The sequence below is a fragment of the Zeus faber genome (genome assembly GCF_960531495.2).
Source record: "Zeus faber genome assembly, chromosome: 21".
In the NCBI taxonomy this organism is placed as follows: Eukaryota; Metazoa; Chordata; class Actinopteri; order Zeiformes; family Zeidae; genus Zeus; species Zeus faber.
Window position 1 is genome coordinate 3,783,742 of NC_137208.1, and position 21,600 is coordinate 3,805,341.

The 21,600-nt window shown below is 48.7% G+C and overlaps 1 protein-coding gene across 3 annotated transcripts in view; it reads right to left on the reverse strand.

Moving 5' to 3' along the window:
* The window catches only part of LOC307246352 (pleckstrin homology domain-containing family A member 5-like), a 195,268-nt gene that overhangs the window by 44,374 nt on the left and 129,294 nt on the right, over positions 1-21,600 (reverse strand). For 2 of the 3 annotated variants that reach the window (XM_080022265.1, XM_080022263.1), the window contains exons 5-6: positions 9,481-9,531; positions 4,979-5,165 (exon numbers count right to left, since the gene is read on the reverse strand). In XM_080022265.1, coding sequence (XP_079878391.1) covers positions 4,979-5,165; positions 9,481-9,531 — 238 coding nt within the window. The remainder of the gene's footprint in view (positions 1-4,978; positions 5,166-9,480; positions 9,532-21,600) is intronic. The other variant, XM_080022264.1, reaches the window with a different exon arrangement.

A 21,600-nucleotide genomic window follows, 5' to 3' on the forward strand; every position in this document is an offset into this window, starting at 1 on the left:
AATAAGTAAGTAAGTAAGTAAGTAACTAAGTAAGTAAATAAGTAAGTAATTTTGATGGTAAGTAAATAAGTAAGTAAGTAAGGTGGTTGGTAAGTCAATAAGTAAGTAAGTAAGTAAGTAACTAAGTAAGTAAATAAGTAAGTAATTTGGATGGTAAGTAAATAAGTAAGTAAGTAAGGTGGTTGGTAAGTCAATAAGTAAGTAAGTAAGTAAGTAAGTAAATAAGTAAGTAATTTGGTTGGTAAGTAAATAAGTAAGTAAGTAAGTTGGTTGATAAGTCAATAAGTAAGTAAGTTGGTTGGTAAGTAAATAAGGAAGTAAGTAAGGTGGTTGGTAAGTCAATAAGTAAGTAAGTAAGTAAGTAACTAAGTAAGTAAATAAGTAAGTAATTTGGATGGTAAGTAAATAAGTAAGTAAGTAAGGTGGTTGGTAAGTCAATAAGTAAGTAAGTAAGTAAGTAACTAAGTAAGTAAATAAGTAAGTAATTTGGATGGTAAGTAAATAAGTAAGTAAGTAAGGTGGTTGGTAAGTCAATAAGTAAGTAAGTAAGTAAGTAAGTAAATAAGTAAGTAATTTGGATGGTAAGTAAATAAGTAAGTAAGTAAGGTGGTTGGTAAGTCAATAAGTAAGTAAGTAAGTAAGTAACTAAGTAAGTAAATAAGTAAGTAATTTGGATGGTAAGTAAATAAGTAAGTAAGTAAGGTGGTTGGTAAGTCAATAAGTAAGTAAGTAAGTAAGTAAGTAAATAAGTAAGTAATTTGGTTGGTAAGTAAATAAGTAAGTAAGTAAGTTGGTTGATAAGTCAATAAGTAAGTAAGTTGGTTGGTAAGTAAATAAGGAAGTAAGTAAGTAAGTTGGTTTGTAAGTCAATAAGTAAGTAAGTAAGTAAGCAAATAAGTAAGTAAGTTTGTTGGTAAGTGAATAAGTAAGTAAGTAAATAAGTAAGTAAGTTGGTTGGTAAGTAAATAAGTAAGTAAGTAAGTAAAAAAGTAAGTAAGTTGGTTGGTAAATAAGTAAGTAAGTAAGTAAGTAAGTAAGTAAGTTGGTTGGTTGGTAAGTCAATAAGTAAGTAAGTAAATAAGTAAGTAAGTTGGTTGGTAAGTCAATAAGTAAGTAATTAAATAAGTAAGTAATTTGGTTGGTAAGTAAATAAGTAAGTAAGTAAGTAAGTAAGTAAATAAGCATGTATTAGGGTATGTAATTAATAAAATAAATACATAATTAAGAAAATAAGTAAGTAAGCAGGTAAGTAAATACATAAGTAAATAAATGTCATTAGGTAAGTAAATAAATAAGTAAATTAGTATGTTGGTTTGTAGGTAAGTAAGTAGATAAACAAATAAGTCCATGTAGCTGTAGCTTGAATGTTATTCTCCCTTGTAAGTCGCTTTGGATAAAAGCGTCCGCTAAATGACTAAATGTAAATGTAAATGTAAATGTAAAGTACATCATTAAGTAAGTATGTTTGTAAATAAGTAAGCAAATAAATGAATAAATAATGAAAATATTTCAGCAAATTCCTTAGTTAAAAAAAATATATATATATATTTGAGCCCAAAAGTTAAAGGTTTATATCGTTATAACGGCTTACTAAACAGATTAAAGAAGTTACGGCGAAGATTTGTCATTCACACAATTTATGACAAGGTTTTAACAAGATAAACGTTTGGAGCTTAGAGTAGTTGTTGTTTTCCCGCCTCGGCCACTCAGAGCTTCTCTACCTCTTTTTTTTTTTTTTTTCCCCTTTTGCATTTCTTGACAACAAAACAAGAAGCAAAAGTAAATCATTGCTCCTTAGGAAGATTTAAATAATTATGTAACACACACACACATACAGACACAGACACACACAGACACACACACACAGACACACACACACACACACACACACACACACACACACACACACACACACACACACACACACACACACACACACACACACACACACACACACACAATACATAATCCATATTATGCAAGATGTCAGAGCTCTGAATGCCAGCAGCAGCCAGGGGGAACAGTCAACAACACATTTACTGCATGTGACTTTGTGTCATTGGATTTTCTTCCTGCTGTGCATGCACAGTGCAGTACACACACAATTTACATAACATAGGAAATACGCACAAAAAAACCCCCTAAACAAAAAAACTAAATGTGTTCAGCTCATAAAACGTTGCCTCCTGTGTCGCTGCAGCAACGCGCCACAGACGACAAGCTGATGATTTCAAACAAGTATATTTTCATTTTAATGTGAGTTTTATTTGCATTCTTCACATTACCACGTTAAAAAACAAAAACAGCTGCTTGCTTTTTTGTTATATCAGCTGTAACGATATTTCCCTGGCGACGTGGCTTACGAGATGATTTCAGCCCTTAATAGACTTGGCTTTAACGAGGCGTAGGGGCAGACAGGCGGCTCCGACGTGCGCCTGGAGGATTAGAAGAGCAGTCCACCAGGGGGCAGACGACTCGGCCGATCCCCGAATCCGGAATGCCTCCTTGAGCGGAAGGAACGTGGAGAACGACCGCCGTCCCCCATTCTCCAGCGTCTCCCTCTGTGCTCGTACGTAACGTTCTCGGACCCCTTTCAGTTTGTTTTTGGAAGGTTTCCATGGTGACTTGTCAGATGATGGTCGCTCGCGCCGGCTGTGCCGGAAACAATATTTATCGCCTTAAATGCGTGAGCTCGCGGACAAGCAGCGGCAGTTTGCCTTTGAAACTTTCCGCATTCGTGGTAGTTTCACTCTGCTCGTCCCGTCCCGATACACTGCCCCCGCTGGTCGTGTGTTGAATTGCACCGTGCGGACGCCTGGCGTTCATTTCCGAGGACGTGCACAACCAAGGCTCCGAGGGAACGCAGGATACGCGGGGCAGCCATCTTACGTACGCGTAGTTAAAAGCAAGTATACAGTATTAGGCCCTTTGGACAAAATCATTCATGTTGAAAGAGAAAACGCTTAATTATTTAAAGAGAGATGGTCCAATTGCACCAACATGTTTAAACCAACTTGAAACCCTAAAAAAAACACTATCTTTCCTTGTGTGTGTGTGTGTGTGTGTGTGCGCGCGCGCATGTGTGTCCTTGCCAAGACACGCACTGTGGTTCGGCCCGTACGGCTCGTTTATAAATAATGACTGCTCATGAATCCCTAAAAATATGCAGTGTTATGCTTACTTTTGGTCAGTGTAAGCAGAAGTAACACATCACTTATTCATGGAAGCACAGAGCTGCGGCGCTGATCCGGCCGTGCATATTTACTTCCTGATTCATGAACCTTTTTAGACGCCGAGGCACCCGATAAGAAAACCCAGTCCCCCCAAAAGTCATAAACTATACCGGTAATATTATACGATAAGTTTGAAATATAACTTGGTTTTATATATGATATGTTGTCATACTCCAGTAAGGAGCAGTATAGTGCCATGGACGAAATCGGATATCAGTATCTGAATACTGTATATTAATACATAAATCTGATACTTCCGAGCGATATTAAACAAGTCAGATATTGAAGGGGATTTGGTTTTTGTCTATTTCACCCAGGTTGCAGTTACGATTATGTATTTGCATTATTTTTGACGCATAACCTTTAATACATCCGCTGGGAGCAGTGAGTATCAGCCGCTGTTGGGGGTTGCCAGGTATGAACAACGGCGACGCTGAACTGGCAGCCCTACAGCAAGTAGAAGCAGGCGTCTCAGCTGATGATCATGGCTCCCAGCGGAGGGATGGATGAAAGGCTGTGCGTCACAAATAGTTCTGAATGTAGCTGCATATAAAACAACAAACAACTCGATTTTGATGGGTTTTTTTTTGTTTTCTTTTTAACACATTCAATGCCTCTTGTGGAGAACAATGGATCCGTTGCGTCTGATTCAATGACCCCAAATGTCAACGTCTGTACCGTTCATGAACGCTTAAAGGTTTAGGATTCACAATCTGAATCGGCGGTAGTAAAACACGCTCCCTAACTTTTCGACATAAAGACACAGACAGAGGAGTAGGTGTAAAAATGCACAGACTCAAAGAGTCACAAACAGGAAAGTGCACTGTTCCAAAAAACAAAACAACCACCCCATGCACACACACCTCTGATCTGTAAACTACCGTACGTTCTGCGCTTTGCTTGCTGCTTTGTTTGCTATTGAAGTGATTTCGGGGGCTGTGGGTCCCCCTCTGCGTTCCAATAAATCAGACCTGTCTGCAGCTCATACGCGGCCGCTGCACAGAATGATAACACAAGATCCAACAAAACCTAAAACATTAGGATTCAGAATCAGTACCGGCACCGTGGCATCGCCGCATCCCCCATGTCAGTACGTATCGTTGCCCAATCAGATTGACGGGACATTTCATAGACTGATGTATTGATATGTATATGATATGTTTGCGATAAATACTACATAATAAAAAAATAAAAATCTGAAAAAAAAAAAAAAAAAAAGAATAATACATTTTATATATATATATATATATATATATATATATATATATGTATATACACACACACACACACACACACACACACACACACACACACACACACACACACACACACACACACACACACACACACACATACATACAATACATGCTCTATGGTGCAATAAAATTGGCCAATATGCAATCATATGCAATGTTATTCAATATGCAATAATATGCAACTGACCAGTCAAAAATGTCAGTTTTGAAAGTACAGTAAGACAGATTCATATTTAAATGATTCTTATCTATTTATTGGTTGTTTATAGGATGTAAATGTAAATCGCCTAATTATGAATTATAATGCATAGAGCTAGAATAAAATAATAATAAAAAATAATAACAAAAGTAAAAAAAAAAAAAAAATTTAGAACGATTTTCTGCGAGAAAATTTAGGACCTTAAAAAACGGGGGTCACTGGCCCTCCCCCAAAAACAGAGTTTATTTCGGTTCATTTGATTACTGTAAACGTGTTGTTGTGGTCCTGACCCGTGCCGACGTGCCGCTGACGGTGGTGCTGATGGTGGTGGCGGTGGTTGCCGTGGTGGCGGGGCTGCCGGGGAAGGTGCTGTAGTCGGAGCCTCCGGTGTAGTTGGACGCCTCGCTCATGGTGCTGGTGGGACGCTCCTTCTTGTCGCCGCTGCTGCCTTGCTCTGACGGAGCCTTGGGGGCCGACCTGCGGGGGGCCGGGACACAACTTTAACTCGTCTCTCTCACTCCGTGTTCATACTCAGAAACAAAATCCCACAACAAGAAGGAGAGAGAGGGAGAGAGGGACAGAGAGAGGGAGAGAGAGTCCACTCCGTCACCCCCAGCTGCTGCTCGCCGGGACTGCGCCCTGATCTGTGCCTTCGTGTCGCTGCAGTTTAAAATGTCTGTCGCCTCGGTCGGCTCTAATGCAAGAAGCCAAAAACAAAAAACCCCAAAACCCCGGTGAAGGTCTTTGCACTCCAGATAAAAAAAACAACAACGCAGAAAAAAACAACAAAAAACAACTGCGCGGTGACGGCTTTATTTATTTATTAGTTTGTTTGTTTGTTTGTTTAGTTATTTATTTTTTTGTTTGTTTATTGATTTATTGATTGATTGATTGATTTATTTATGAACAAACGGTCGGTGAAATGTGTGCAAAGGGCCTCGACGAACGTCATCGCCATTATTTCCCACAAAATCAGGGACGCCGTTCTGGGAAGACGGGACCTGGAATCATTTAAAAAATCCTAAAAACGACAACGAAAAAAATAGCAAATTTATTGTATTATATTTGTATTACTTCAGGGATATCTGCATCACTCCTACGCCACCGTCCACGACCCGTATCACGCGGTGGCGGACCGAGGGGCGCGGTTAAGCCGCGGCTGCAGAGCGCAGCATGGCTTCCTTCCCATGGCCGCCCAGCTGCCCCCGAATGAGCGCCCATGTGGCGCTGATTGGTCTGGTTCCAGGCAGGGAGCTTTCTTAACGTCTGTCTTCCAGAGAGGGATGCGCGCGCGGCCTCGTCAGCCGAACAGGAGCCATTGATTGTTGTTCATGCTTTTGGCCGGCCATATAATAAAAACTCTCGCCATGTCGGCAACCCACGGCAGGAAAGACGTCTCCCTTCCTAAACCCCTACCTGTGGGCAGAGAAGCCCACCGCATCTTACAGTTTGGAGGATTATTGAATTTGGGTGGAAAATGACTGTATATCATACAAAAAAAACTACTAACAGTTCTGCGTTTAAATAAAGACCAGAGTGAGAACTACACCTCTACGTCTATATTGTAAATCCCAGCATACATTTGTATAAGCACTTAGATATTAAGCCAAATTTCACATGAATGTTTCTATAATATAAATGTTATACCTCAGAGTCAATGCCTGATGTGTTTTCCGCTACTGACAATTAAAAGGACTAAAAGAGTCTCTGAAAGCTCGACAGAAGGAATGTGCACTTTAGCTAAGGGCCGACTACCCTGGACCAGGCGTTGCTGCCTGCAGCTATATTTATTCATGTCTTTTAGAGGAGTTCAGGGATCTAGAACAGCTCAAAATTCATGTTGGGACCATAAAAGTCAATGCAGCGCTCTGTGTGCCTCAGTGGTTCAGCCACTGGTCTGAGTTTGGGCTGAACTTGGCCCCAATATGAGCTGGAACCCTTCCCCCTCGTTCAGTGGGGCAAAACGTCACGTTAAACCTCTCCCAAAAACCACTTGAGGCTGGTTCCGGTTGGGGAGGTTCATGTTTTAAAAAACGGAAGGGGCCTAGAAAGGGTTCATTAGTACTCAGATAATAGTCACTTCCCATCCTCTCAGTGGTTAGCGCTGTCGCCTCACAGCAACGAGGTTCTGGGTTAGAATCCGCCCGGATTCTAACCCAGAATCCGGGCGGAACCGGGATGTGTGGAACCTCCTCGTGTCCAAGCGGATTTTTCCTCCGGTTTCCCCGACCCCAGAGACACGCACGTCAGGGTTCGACACTCCAGCCGACGCCCCGCCGAGGGACGGAGAGCTGCACAGACTTATTCCTCTGTAACAGCATGTGCCTGGTGCAATTGTGAAGCAGGGATCGTGTTCTCCAATGAACGCGCACACACGGTCTGTCACTGATGCGGAGGGGCAGCGCTTAACGGTCGCTCCCGGTAACTCGGTGGTATGTGGGCGTGCGCGGGCAGCAGCTTCGTACCATGGACCTAATTGACGACGACTGGGCACTTTGCTTCCGATGGCGCGGTACAGTGACCTCCCGGAGCACGCCGCGCACAAACCCGCGCCCGGCAGCATCCCAGGCTCCACCGCTTCCCCCCCATCCACGCCCAGCGCCGCTCTTTCTTCGCCCCCTCCTCAACTAAGGCCGTACCTTCCACAGGTTTCATGCGCCGCATTGCCATTTAAGCGCCGTGCGGCAGGTAGCACGCTCCTGTAACACCCATCAGTGCCATAGTGATAGAAAGCCGCTGTTCACTGGGTAAAAACACATGACTCTCATACCACTGGGAGGGGAAATGCCGCTTCCCTCGCTCAACGCGATTGGATAAACCGCATCCAAAACAAAACCCCACGTGCAGTGAGTTTAGTCATTTTTCCCCTCCAGAATATTATGTGAATCTAAAACGGCCCGACGCCGGAAATCAGGCACAGTGCTGGAGAACTTAAAGCCCTGTCACCCATTGTTGGTGGCGGGGTCCGCCGCCTTTCCCCGGCAAGAATGCACCGCTCAGGCGCGAGCGAGATGTGAAAGGCGGCGGTGGCGGCGAATCAGCTAAAGCAGCGTAACTCGTTGCGCTCGGCTAACTGCCCATATGGGTAAAAATAACTAAACATACCGTCTCCCCACCGCACCGTCAAGTCACCCAAACAAAACCCCCGAAAATCAATGGATCAGGAGAAGGCAAAGCAATGTGACTTCCCTGGGATGTGGATTTCTTCAGGTGAAATGATAAGGAAACCCAGAATGGAACACAGAACACTGTTGCATAAGCTCCCAACTCAACCTGCCTGCAACCGATTCAATACCAGGGTTCAATTCAACCAATTCTAACCGCTGAAAGTGTTTCTCAACGAAACGGATAAGACACTTCGTCAAAGTCAAAAACAGAAATATGCATATGAATACGTGCTGCCAGCTGCTGAAATTGACCATGAATGCGTGACAGGATATGCATGCTCGCAAGCAAGTTGTTAATATTTAACAAGCAGAGCAGGTCTTTCATCACTTCTTCCTTCTACTTCCTGTGATTCATCACGTTTCTTTGTTTTTATTAGAGGTGTGTTTTTTTCAGGGCTTGACGGATTCATCTCACGCTCTTTCAATGCTGTTTAGTGCATGTTTGGGGGACCCCTGCATTTCATCTTCTAAACCGACGAGAGCCACCGAAAAAATTGAAACCGAAAATCCCAAATGCACGACGTCCCCGTAGGAGAGTATTTTCGGGGCTTTGTGGTCGGCGCCAGAGTCCGGCGCTCTCAACGTCTGGTGTGTGAGGAGCAGGAACGCGCTGGCATTTAGGGACCGGGCCTCCACTCAGCCGGAGGCGGATGCTGGGAGATTGCTCCCGTTTCGGGGCGGTCGGTTATGTCGGCCACACTGAATGACTGAGCAATTGATATTGTGTGCGCGCGCGTGTGTGTAGGCCATCGGTCGCCCCCGGTGACGGCAGCGCAGGAATCCTGGGCAGGGCGACGACTAACACACATTATGGCGGAGTGCTGGCGAGGCCCCGTCTCTCCCACCCCTGTCCCATCGACCTCGTCTTTCAATTTACCGGCTTATATCGCCCTTTTACCAGCGCTCCTTCTCTCCCCCCCCGCTCCTCCATGTTTTTACTTGCACGCCGCCGCTGTGTGGTGAATCTAGGCAGGTTTGGTTTGAGTGTGTCATTCGGGACAGTTGCTTACAGACACGTTTTTTGTCGAAAAATGGCTCCTGATGCACATGTGTGTCAGACATCTATTCATGGTTGAAGCCCAATAAGAAGCCAGGCGGCAGCTCTGTGCCCGTGTGATGTCTTTGCCGCAGAGTTAATATCAACTCCCGCCGAAAGACACGGACCTAATAGCGTCCAGGACGCTGCGACGGATTTTCCAGAGGATTTATTATTCACTATTTGGCGTCCGTGCGCTCAAGGCATGTTAAAAAAGGCGCAAAGGCGCACCGGCGTCGACCGCATTATGAACGGCGGCGGGGACTGAAGCGGCCCAGCACGAGGAAGAGGAATACGAAGGGGGGCCGTTTCCCAAACAGAGGAATGGTTTCCGCCATCAAAAGATAAGGGAGCTCAAGACGGCTTCACCGCGGCGCGGGACCTCGGACGTTCTGAATCGAGCCGCAGAAACCCCCTCGCTTGATCAGATGGTCAGGCTCTCAATGTGGTGATCTGCTGTGTTGATATACATTCTTTTTGAGGTCTTTCCACCTCAGTCATGAAGATCTAAGACCAGCTTGTGTGAGATCAGCCCAAAAGTCACGCTCAACGAGGCAAAGCATTTCCACCAGGACGGAGGGATTATTACCTGGGAAGCGCCTCTGGGGGCGGCTCAGGGTGGACAAGCTTTCCACTCACACTACAAGGAAGAACAGAACGGAACAAGGGTGGTGGGGAGGGGGTGGGGAGGAGAGGACATGAGATGAGAAAAAATAAAAAATAAAATAAAAATAATCATATATTGTGTCCAAATGAAGTTCGTATTCAATGAATTATGGCATACATGACAGAAAATGTGAATTTTTGAAAATCATAACATGGGAAAAGAGGACGTATCAAAAACAGGAACATGGGTGCAAGCAGCCGTGTTTGGGTCCAGCTACAGAAGGAGAAGTTGGACCGATGAGCAAAAGGTGCGAGTTGAACGCACGTTTAAAAACGTCAAATTTGACCCGATATGGCCATGCGAAAAGTGCAACTTTGGCCTGATGGTACTGCCAAAAGCACAGATAGGTTGTATAAGACCATTGTCATCTAGTGGCCAGGAACATCAAATGTAAGACTTTTGTTTCAAATTCAAGTGTTCAGCGTTGGGATCATCCGCTGACTTCCTCAACGGGAAACGCAAGGGAATTGCACCGCACATTTGCGTAGCGCTGCCAGATCTGAACGCCCACAATCCCGTTGTCTGGCGTGGGGTGAGTAACAGGCCCAAGAGCTCCCGATGAGCTGGTTGTCTCCCTGTCTCCCTGTCTCCCTGCGCGGCGTGGAACACGTGAGGCGCTTTGAGAGGCCTCGGTGGCCAGAAAAGCACCGTAGACTGTAAATGCCGTGCATTTCTCATTTCTCGTCTGGAATAGTATCTACAGTACATGCAGCAGCAGTACATAGTTAAACTAGAATACTTCAAGCAGAACATTTGATGATACCGGAAGACGGAGAACGATTGGAGTGTACCATGGATTGGAGTCTGTCCGCCTCTCCGCCCACCTGTCTGTCTGTCTTGGGTCTGTCTGCCTGCCTCTCCATCAAGGCCAGTTTGCTCACAGGGAAGCCATCGGAGGCGCTTTGTTGTTTTAAACATCGGCCCCTGCAGGCCGGGTCTTCACTCGTTTAATTCCACGCCGTTCCTCCCTTCAGCCTGCCTCCCCAGTCCCCGCTTTGATCAAACCGTCTCCCGCCGCCTCTCTGAGCCTCCCGCCGCCTCCTGCTGCCTCTCAGAGCCTCCCAGAGCCTCCCGCTGCCTCTCAGAGCCTCCCGCAGCCTCCCGGAGCCTCCCGCAGCCTCCCAGAGCCTCCCGGAGTCTCCCGGAGCCTCCCGGGGCCTTCTGCAGCCTCGTGGAGCCTCCCGCAGCCTCCCGCTACCTCTCAGAGCCTCCCGCTGCCTCCCGCCGCCTCCCGCTGCCTCTCGGAGCCTCCCGGAGCCTCCCGCTGCCTCTCGAAGCCTCCTGGGGCCTCCTGGAGCCTCCCGGAGCCTCCCGGAGCCTCCCGCAGCCTCCCGCTGCCTCTCGGAGCCTCCCGCTGCCTCTCGGAGCCTCCCGCTGCCTTTCGGAGCCTCCCAGAGCCTCCTGCCACCTCCCGGAGCCTCCCGCAGCCTCCCGCAGCCTCCCGCTACCTCTCGGAGCCTCCCGGAGCCTGGGAGGCAGCACTCCCGGACCCTCCCGCCACCTCTCGGAGCCTCCCGCCACGTCCCGCTGGCTTTCGGAGCCTCCCAGAGCCTCCCTGAGCCTCCTGCCACCTCCCGGAGCCTCTCTGAGCCTCCCACCGCCTCCCTGAACCCCCTGGAGCCTCCCAGAGCCCCCGGAGCCTCCCGCCGCCTCCCAGAGCCCGGCTGTTTGCTGGCTTCCTCCCCTTCCCCTGTCTCTCTCTCTCTCTCTCTCTCTCTCTCTCTCTCTCTGAGTGATTGGAGGTGTGAGCGAGCGGAGCGTGTGAGCGTTTGGTAGAGTGAGTGACTTTCTAACTTTTTCTATCAATTGCATGTTTATAATTATTTGTTGGTGACGGGTTTAGTTTTTTGTTGGTTGTAGGGTGTGCGCACAGCGGGTGGGGGGTGGTGGTGGTAGTGGTGGTGGTGGTGGTGCGGGTCCGCAACCATGTCGGACCTCACCAGGCTAACGAGGAAGCACGGCATTAAGTTGCCCGTGTCTTCCTCGGTCTCGGTGGAGGACTGCAGCCTGGCGGTGGGGAAGGCTGTCGGCTACAGCAGCGTTGTGTCCGCAGCGCGGATGAACAGCGCGGTGGTCATCTTCCTGGATGGCGTAGACAAGGTGAACGCGGTGGTGGCGAGCGGCGTCACGGTGAACAAAATGTTTGTTCCCGTCCTGCCTCTCTCCACACCGGCGAGGAGGGTGAATTTGGCGAATGTTCCGCCGTTTATTAAGGATGAGACCCTCACTAAGGAACTGGCGAGGCACGGGAAGGTGGTGTCGCCAGTTAAAAAAGTCCCGTCGGGGTGCAAGTCGCCGCTGCTCAAGCATGTGGTGTCGCACAGGAGACACGTCCTGATGGTGTTGAACAACAGGGATGCGGAGCTAAACGTAGCTTTTAAAATCAGGGCGGATGAGTTTGACTATGTGGTGTTTGTCAACACTGACACCACCAAGTGCTTTGGGTGCGGTGGGGAGGGACACCAGGTCAGGGCATGTCCAGGTAAGAAGGCAGGCGGCGAGACAGGTGAGGGGCAGAAGGGTGGACAGGACAAGGAGGGAGCACAGGAGGGGGCAGGTGAGGGTCAGAAAGGGGAAAAGCAGGCGAAGGTGGGGGCACAGGAGGGAGCAGGTGAGGGTCAGAAAGGGGAAAAGCAGGCGAAGGTGGGGGCACAGGAGGAGGCGGGGGAGGGCCAGAAGGAAGGAGGGGAAAAGCAGGTGAAGGTGGGGGCACAGGGAGAGGCAGGTGAGGGCCAAATGGAGGCAGGGGAAAGACAGGTGGAGGTGGGGGCACAGGGGGAGACAGGTGGAGGGCGGAAAGGAAAGGAGAAGAAACAGGTGAAGGTGGGGGCACAGGAGGGGGCAGGCGAGGGGCAGGGGAAAAAAAAGGAGGGGGGGGAGGGGAATGTGGAGCCGCAGGAGGGAACGGGTGGAGGTAGACAGCGCAGCCAGGTGAGCGTGGAGACACGGGGGGAGGCAGGCGAGGGTCTGGTAAGAAGGCAGGTAAGGGCGGGAGGACAGGAGGGGAAGGAGGAGGGTCCGGAAGACAGGCAGGTGGGTGCGGGGGGACAGGAGGGGACTGGTGAGGGAAAGGGAGCTACGGAACAAAGTCAAAGGAGTGCAGGTGACGTAGCTAGGGAGGAGGAGGCACTGGAAGGAAGTGACTTTGAGATGGGGGATGAGGACGATCGGTTGAGAGTCCCCCGGCTCAAAAGAAAGTCCAACAAAATGGCAGGAGACTCTCAGGCGAAGAGAGGGACAGCAAGCCAGGGGAAGGCAAGTCAGGAGGTGGAGCAGGGAGGCTCGGAGTCAGAGTCCTGGATGGAGGAGGACTCTGCTGCAGACAGTGAGGGGCAGGTCTTTCTCGGTGTAAAGAAGAAAAAGGGCAAAAAAAGCTACAGTGTGGGCAAAATAAAAGCGTTTCTGCACAGGACGAAGAATGTGAAAGGGATTAAGGTGGAGGATTTCTTCTCAGACAAGGAGTTGCTGGCGAACGCGGCCCAGCAACAGATGAGGAGTAAGGGGAGAGGAGGGTTCACGGACCAGGAGGTGTACAGGTTAAAGAAAATAGTGCAGAAGATCAGGAAGGAGCTGAACAACGGAGAGGATGGGGAGGAGGTGGAGGTGGGCGCTGCTGTTCGGGCTGTTTCCCTTTTCCGTTGCAATGAGTGACTTTAACATCAGCACGCTGAACGCGAATGGGGCCAGAGACGCAGCTAAGAGGTCTCTGCTGTATGAGCTGATGGAGCAGAAGAGGCTGGATGTGCTGTTGGTGCAGGAGACCCACAGTGACTCTGGCAATGAGGCTGACTGGAAGAGGGAGTGGGGGGGGGAGGTGGTGCTAAGCCACAAGAGCACCACCAGCGGTGGGGTGGCTCTTCTCTTTTCTAAGAGCTTTGCCCCAGCATCCTTTGAGGTGGAGGAGGTGGTGGAGGGCAGACTGATGGTGGTGAGGGCAGCATTTGAGCATCATAAGTTTGTCTTTATAAATGTGTACGCTCCCACCACAGGACCACACAGAGTCACTTTTTTGCAAGTTTTAAATGGGGTTTTAAGCAAAGCTCGTACTGGGGAGTTTCTGTTTCTAGGAGGTGACTTTAACTGCACCGAGAACGACCTGTTAGACAGGAACCACTGTGAGCCGCACAGAGCATCGCAGAACACGATGAGGCTGCTCTCAAGCGAGAACGAGCTAACGGACGTGTGGAGGAGAACCAACGGGGATGAAAGACAGTACACCTGGGTGCACTGCAGAGGCACCTCTTTATCGTTGGCCAGACTAGACCGGTTTTACTGTTTTAAGCACCATTTTAACATTTTTAAGGAATGTAGAATGGTGCCTGTTGGTTTTACCGATCACTCCCTGGTTGTTTGCCGTGTTTTTATCGCCAATGTAAAGCCCAAAAGCGCATATTGGCATTTTAACACCACCCTACTATGTGACTCCAACTTTAAAGATGCTTTTAGGTTTTTTTGGGAAGGTTTTAGAGACAGAAAGCAGGATTTTATTTCCTTAAGACTGTGGTGGGACTATGGGAAGAGGGAGATAGAGCAGCTCTGTCGGCAGTATACTCTCAATGTCACACGGGACATCAGCAGATCTATGAGGGATCTGGAGACTGACATTGTGGAGTTACAGGGTGTAGTGGAACCCACTGGGAATCGAGATCACATTAAGGACCTCAAGTCTAAAAGAGCTGCTCTTGCAGACCTACTAGGCACCAAGGCGCAGGGGGCGCTGGTCCGCTCTCGCTTCCAGAGCGCAGCACTGATGGACGCACCATCTAGTTTCTTTTTTAGCCTGGAGAAGAGCAACGGGCAGAGCAGGTTTATCCACGCCCTGAGATCAGACACGGGACAGGAGCTCAGGAGGCCGGAGGAGATCCGGACGAGAGCCGTGGGCTTTTATACAGAGCTGTACAGAAGTGAGTACGAGGAGCAAAAAGAACTGTTTTACTCCTTTTGTGGGAATTTGCCCAGGGTCCCGGAAGATGTCAGTGCGGTGCTGGGGGAACCTCTGACCCTGCAGGATCTTTCCACGGCCCTGCAGAGCATGAAGGGGGGTAAGGCCCCTGGCATCGACGGGATTCCTGCAGAGTTTTACAAAGAGTTCTGGGAGGAGTTACGGGAGGACCTTTTAATGGTTTTTAATGAAGTTTTTAAAGATAAGTTATTGCCAGTCAGCTGCAGGAGGGCAGTCATCACTCTCCTACCCAAGAAAGGAGACCTGCAGGAGATCAAGAACTGGCGTCCTGTGTCCCTTCTGTGCACGGACTATAAAATCCTGTCGAGGGCACTGGCCAACAGGCTGAGGGAGGTGATGGACCTGGTCGTCCATCAGGACCAAACTTACTGTGTGCCTGGTAGGTCCATTCTGGACAATGTGTCCCTAATTCGGGATATTTTGGACGTCTCTAGTTCTCTGGGCATTGAAACTGGGCTCATTTCGCTAGACCAGGAAAAGGCGTTTGACCGGGTTGAGCACCCTTACCTCTGGAAAACTCTGGAGGCTTTTGGCCTCAGCCCTGGTCTGGTAGCCATGATCCAGGTTTTGTACCAGGACATCGAGAGTATACTGAAGATTAATGGAGGGCTGAGCGGCCCTTTTAAAGTGCGTAGAGGGGTGAGACAGGGCTGCCCCCTCTCAGGGATGTTGTACTCTCTGGCCATAGAACCATTGCTGTGTCAATTAAGGACGAACATCGAGGGTGTGTTTCTAAACGGTCTCGAGAGAAGCCACATTCTATCAGCCTATGCGGACGACGTCATTGTCTTAATAAAGAAACAGGACGAAATCAGCAAACTGGAGGGGATCGTCAGGGACTTTGGGCTGCTATCAGCAGCGAAAGTCAACTGGGGCAAAAGCGAAGCGCTGGCTGTGGGCGGATGGAGGGGGGGACTTTTAAAACTGCCAGGAGGCTTACGGTGGCGAAGGGATGGGTTTAAGTATCTGGGAGTGTTTTTAGGGAGCGAAAGTGTGGTGGGGAAGAATTGGGAAGGACTGCTAGGAAAGATACAGGGCAAGCTAAGAAAATGGAGGTGGGCACTGCCACAGCTGTCCTATAGGGGCAGGACGCTCATTATTAACAACCTGGTGGCCTCACAGCTGTGGCACAGAGTGGCCTGTGTCCAACCACCAGACCTGCTAGTTAGGAAGATACAGGCCGAGCTGATAGACTTCTTTTGGGGGCGGAATTTCCACTGGGTCAGGAAGGAAAGGGTCTTTCTGCCTAAAGAGGAAGGGGGGCACGGTGTGGTGGACATCAAAAGCAGAGTGGCAACTTTTAGGTTACAGTTTGTGCAGAAGTTGTTAACGGGGTACTTTAACGTTTGGAAGGACGTGGCGGGCTTGGTCTTAAAGAGGACTGGGAGGATGGGACTTGACCGCTCGTTGTTTTTAATGGACACGAGTCTTCTAAACAAGTCGGGCTTACCCCGTTTTTATCAGGAGCTTTTTAAAGCATGGGGGTTATTTAAGAACAGGAAAAGGGAGGCCGCAGATTCCCTCCACTGGCTCCTGGAGGAGCCGGTGATCGGAGGAGCCAGGCTGGATGTGCAGGACGGGGCCACTCCAGGACTGAGGAGCATCCTGAGGGAGGCGGGGGTCCTGACCCTGAGGCAGGTGGTGGCGGCGGCGGGGAGCGACCTGCAGGACGGCGAGGCCATGGCGGAGCGGCTGGGGGTGAGGTCCACCAGGATCGTACACCTGGTGCTCAAGAGGTGGAGGGAGACGCTCACGGAGGAGGAGCTGGCCCTGCTGAAGGAGTACGGCGAAGGCGCGGAGGAGCCAAACTCGGAGGATCCCTTCCCGGAGATGACCCTGACCCCCAACCTGGAGGGGTCCTCCGGGAAGCTGCTGCACAGGGCACGTTATGCAGAACTGGACCTGCACACAGCCAGCGGGAAGGCTTTTTACAAAGAGTGTGTGGTTGTTTTAAATAGGAAGGGACTGGAGGGGCGGCAGGACACTGTCTGGAGGGGACGGCTCCAGATGGGGGGACAGGAGGAGCCGTGTTGGAGGAGTTTTTACAAAGCTCCCTCCAAGAAAAGGACGGGGGACCTCCAATGGAGGGTCCTACATGGAGCCATAGCTGTCAACAGCTTTGTTTCTGTTTTTAATCCCACGGTCGCAAATGAATGTCCATTCTGCAAACTGCCAGAGTCCGTGTTTCACTGTTTTGCAGAGTGCGACAGACTTTTAGAGCTTTTTAGTCTTTTAAAGGAAAGTTTTAAGCTCTTCAAGGAGGAGTGGTCCAGAAACTGTTTTATTTTTGGGGCCGGATACTACAGGGCCAACGCAGAGAAATGGCGACTGCTTAATTTTCTAGTAGGGGAAGCGAAGATGGCCATCTACCTCACGAGGAGGAACAAACTGAGGGGAAAGGAGAGTGTTTTAGGAAGAGTGTTTGTAGCGTTGGTCAGGGCCAGAGTCTTGATTGATTTTAACTTTCACAGACTGATGAAGAGTCTGGACGTCTTCATCAAACTGTGGTGTTTTAACGACGCCATCTGTTCCCTGGTGGAGGACGACCTGTGCTTCCGGTCGTTTTTTAACGTGTAGGACTCTGTTAGTGAACCAAGTGTGTTTGTTGTATTGTCTGTAACTGTGAACTAGAGAAAATGTTAAAATAAAGATGCTTTAAAAATCAAAAAAAAAATCTCTCTCTCTCTCTCTCTCTCTCTCTCTCTCTTCATCCATCCACCCTTTCCAAATATCCCTCTCACCCTCTCTAGCTCTGCCTGTCATTACCAGTTCTTCTCCCCTCTTTTTTCCGCCCTGAACTCCTGTTGTTTTCAACGTCAGAGAGAGTGCGGGATGTGCAAATAACCGAGGGAGGAAAGAAGGAAGGAAGGGGGGGTTGTTTGAGGCTACGAGGCGGACTGGCTTGACAAGGTCTCCAAAGCTCCCAAGGTTTACAGCAGAGGACGGCGAGCCCCTCGCAGAGGAAGAGGAGGGGGAGACGAAGACGGCGGAATATTAAACAGCCAGGCAGACGGGTTTAATGAGAACAGAGAGGAAAAACAGTAAAGTAAAGAATCATCATCATTAATAAGGACGAGAGGCGGGAAGGAGCCGGAGAGAGGCCTCAGCTCACCTCCAGGAAAACCCCACTCCATGAGAAACTCTTGCGGAGTGAATGTTAAGGACCTCTAAAAGCCCCGTTCTCAAAGTCAAAGTGAGATCTGAGGAGATGAAAGCGGCAGAGGAGAGAGAGAGGGGGGGGGGGCAGAGAGAGAGAGACAGAGAGAGATACAGAGACAGAGAGAGAGAGAGAGAGAGGGAGAGAGAGAGAGAGAGACAGAGACAGAGAGAGAGAGAGAGAGAGAGAGAGAGGGGGAGAGAGAGGGGGAGAGACAGAGAGAGAGAGAGAGGGAGAGGGGGAGAGACAGAGAGAGAGAGGGAGAGACAGAGAGAGAGAGAGGGTGGGGGGAGAGAGAGAGAGAGCGAGAGAGAGAGACAGAGAGACAGAGAGAGAGAGACAGAGACAGAGAGAGAGAGAGAGAGGGAGAGAGAGAGAGAGAGACAGAGACAGAGAGAGAGAGAGAGAGAGAGAGAGAGGGGGAGAGACAGAGAGAGAGAGGGACAGAGAAAGAGAGAGAGAGAGGGGTTGGGACAGGGAGAGAGAGAGAGGGGGAGAGAGAGACAAAGATAGAGAGAGAGGGGGAGAGACAGAGAGAGAGAGAGGGAGAGAGAGACAGAGAGAGGGGGGGGTTGGGACAGGGAGAGAGAGAGAATGGGGGGCAGAGAGGGGGGGACAGAGAGAGAGAGACAATCAGAGGGGGAGAGAGAAGCCCCCTTGGCAAAGCAGATGTTATTAGGATTTTGCTGAGAGGTTTGGGGCGAGCGAGGCGAGCGGGTAAACGAAGAGACGAGAGGGAGGGGTGACGGCTGCAGTAAAGAGATACTCCGACGTCAGCCTGGCTCCATCCATCTCCAACAGGGGCCGGAGAGGTGGGCAGGGCCAAGGCAATGGACGCCGAGGCGTTGCCGTAAACCAGCGCCAAGCAGTTCCCTCAACAGCTCAAGCGGTGCCTTCGCATGCGCTCAAGACCCAGATTAACCTCAATACCGGGGTTCAGATAAAAAAGCGTTTCAGGTCCCAACGTGTGTTTGGAATAACGTGAGGACTCAAAAAAACACGCCTGACGGAGCCGTCGGGTCATTGACAGGAAGTAAACCCAGGAAAAAACCTCCGTCTACCATCCCCTCCGACACTTTCTTGAACATGCGCTCCGTCCGAATATCTCTCTATATTCAGCTCCCTCACCGGCGGTTGCCGTGGCGACCCGTTGTCTGTCTTCCCAAGCGACTCTTTCTGTGGTCCGATATCTGCGGCGGAATCGCAGGGTTTTTGGTTTCGGGTCCGCCGGGCACATCCGGGTTTAGGTGTTTACGCGCCGCGGTTAGTGGAACGGTTGAGGAGGAGTCCAGGTCAGCTCATCAGGTCGTGCTTACGCCGATTTTGAGTCAAACTCGGTGAAGATAATCCGGGTAAGACGTCAACTTGACTTTCTTCTTATTATTATTATTATTATTATTATTACTATTATTATTATTATAGCTATCTGAAAACATTGGTGATAGTTATTAGTGGCATTTCTTGATGACAAAGAATATCTTGAATACTGCAACGAGAAGTAAAATGTCAACAATTGGAAACTTAAACTTTAGTCACACGATTTCAAGTATTGGAAATATAAAGATGGAGCAAATTTGTCAAAAATTCTCTGGACAAGTCACATAGCAGAATGGCTTATAAAATCTGGCGGGAGAAACACAAAGCTCAAAAACCGTCATAGGAGACGACCCAAAAGTATCGTCTGAATGGGGGTGAAGAATCTTAGGGTTGTTTGCATGTCCTCACGAAAGGCTGAATCCTCAGAGCACAGGATGCGACCGACGCAACACAAAGAGTCAAATTCAATGAAAGAAAAGAAAGTCACTTCATCTGGATGTCGGAATGGTCCATCCGGACCATTCCAACAGCATATGGACGTCCTGTCTGGGCAGAGGAGCTCAAAGCTTTGTTTCCATTGGAGCCACATCTTCCTTTGTATGGAGAAAACTGCAATAACAACGCTCCACATAATCAATTATCACATGGCTTTTGTTCATATGCTTTTTGTTCATTTTTTATTATGCTCATGCTTGTGTGCAGGAATAGGATTTTCCAGCTCGAAGAAGGCCTCACACGCCCTTCGACTCCACAGTACTTTTAATTGCTCAGAAAAGCCAGGTGCATGAGTTTAGAGCCATCCAGAACCTTCCCTTCTACATCCTATTCTGCTCCTCACGCCTGTTACAAAGAGACAGTCATGGGAATAGAAAGTGTCTTCCAGCTGCAGTTATCTTGCACGTGCACGATAACACTGTGAACTGTGAACACGCCCGGACCCCAACTGCTCATTCATTATTATTGTTTTTTTGAGCACACATGTATTATTGTATGAAGAACGAATCATGAGGCTCGGGGCGTAGTCACAAGGCGACACCCAACTTTTGAGAGAGGCTGCTGTGTCCCTGTTTCAAAGTGTAGCACTGTGCAGGTATTTCTCTCCTATTTTGCTTCATGAATGTTGCTCCAGTCAACAGGACCAGGGCCTCAGTTTGTTCCCGACACCACAAACCCTAAACAAAATCCAAACCCCCGAGTTGCACCGCCATCCAGCCGTTTCCAGTGCCCTCACTTTGGCACACGGTAGTAGTTTGAGGTTTCCAGCCAATTGTGGGAGCAGGTGCTCCGACCGCCAGGAGAAATGCGGAAATGTGATGCTGAAGACGCCCCACATGACCCTGCCCGAGGATGCATTCAAGTACCTGTGGCCCTGAAATACACAAAAGCTCCAAAAGCTAACTTTCGTATAAGCCAGTTACAAAATTCAACAAAGCCATAAGCGTTGGAAGAGCCGGGGTTGATCAACAGAGAAAGTGAAAGGCCAAGTGACAGACAGAAGCTTATCGAAACGGCGAAGGAGATGTTCAAAAAATAAAAAAAAAGGCGTAAAGTATTCACGCTCTCCTCTTCCAAAAAGGAGCCTTGTCTTGATGCAGGTCTTTCATGGATAACCCGAAAGTGGGATCCTCAGAACAGGAACTTCTCTGTTGCTGGTGTTCTTCACCCAAAACCATTCATTTATACCCTGGAGAGAAGGCAGGGTTTCAAAACTGGCAGTGCACAAGTGCTGCTGCACCTCCAAAACACCACCAGGAGGGCTGTCTCCCCCAATTCATCTTCATAATAATAACTGCCATGAACAACTTAATGTCACTTGTTGTTTTTTCACAGCGTATGACACTATCGTAGCAGACATTCATTGACATTGGAACGTAAAGGTTTCACGGTTCATTTTCTCACGTTGTCTTAGACTCCACCGTGACACTTGGTTGAGATCTAAGGCTGTGGAATCCAACGAGTTTTCAAAGTGATCGGCGTCAGCCCACGCAATTGCGACCGGGCCGTTACGTAAGAGCTGTGACGCGCTGTAAGAGTAAATACACCCAGCGTGTCAGAAACAATACCATGATGCCCAACAACCACCAAGGAACGTGGAGCGCCAACGCCGGCCAACACGATGAGCTCGGCACGCAAGTGTAAGCAACTTAAATCACCCTTCCTACTCATATGCACATGAGGGCTTCACCAACTAGTCAACTAGTCGATTACTATAACGAGTCGGCGCTGTTGGCAGCAGTCAACTACTTAAAGTAATCGACTAGTCAACTAGTCGACTTCTATAACTAGTCAGCGCTGTTGGCAGCAGTCGACAAGTTAAAGTAATCGACTAGTCAACTAGTCGATTACTCTATATAACTAGTCAACTAGTCAACTTTATATAACTAACAACTTCTATAACTAGTCGGCGCTGTTTACAGCAGTCGACTAGTTTAAGTAATCAACTAGTCAACTACTATAAGTAGTCGGCGCTGTTGACAGCAGTCGACTAGGCCTGGACAACAAATTTTCTGTCCATGTCACCACATTTACCAGAAATATTGTATTAGTAAAATAATTAGTAAAAAAAAATACATATTTACATTTATATCTTAATTCAGCTTGATAA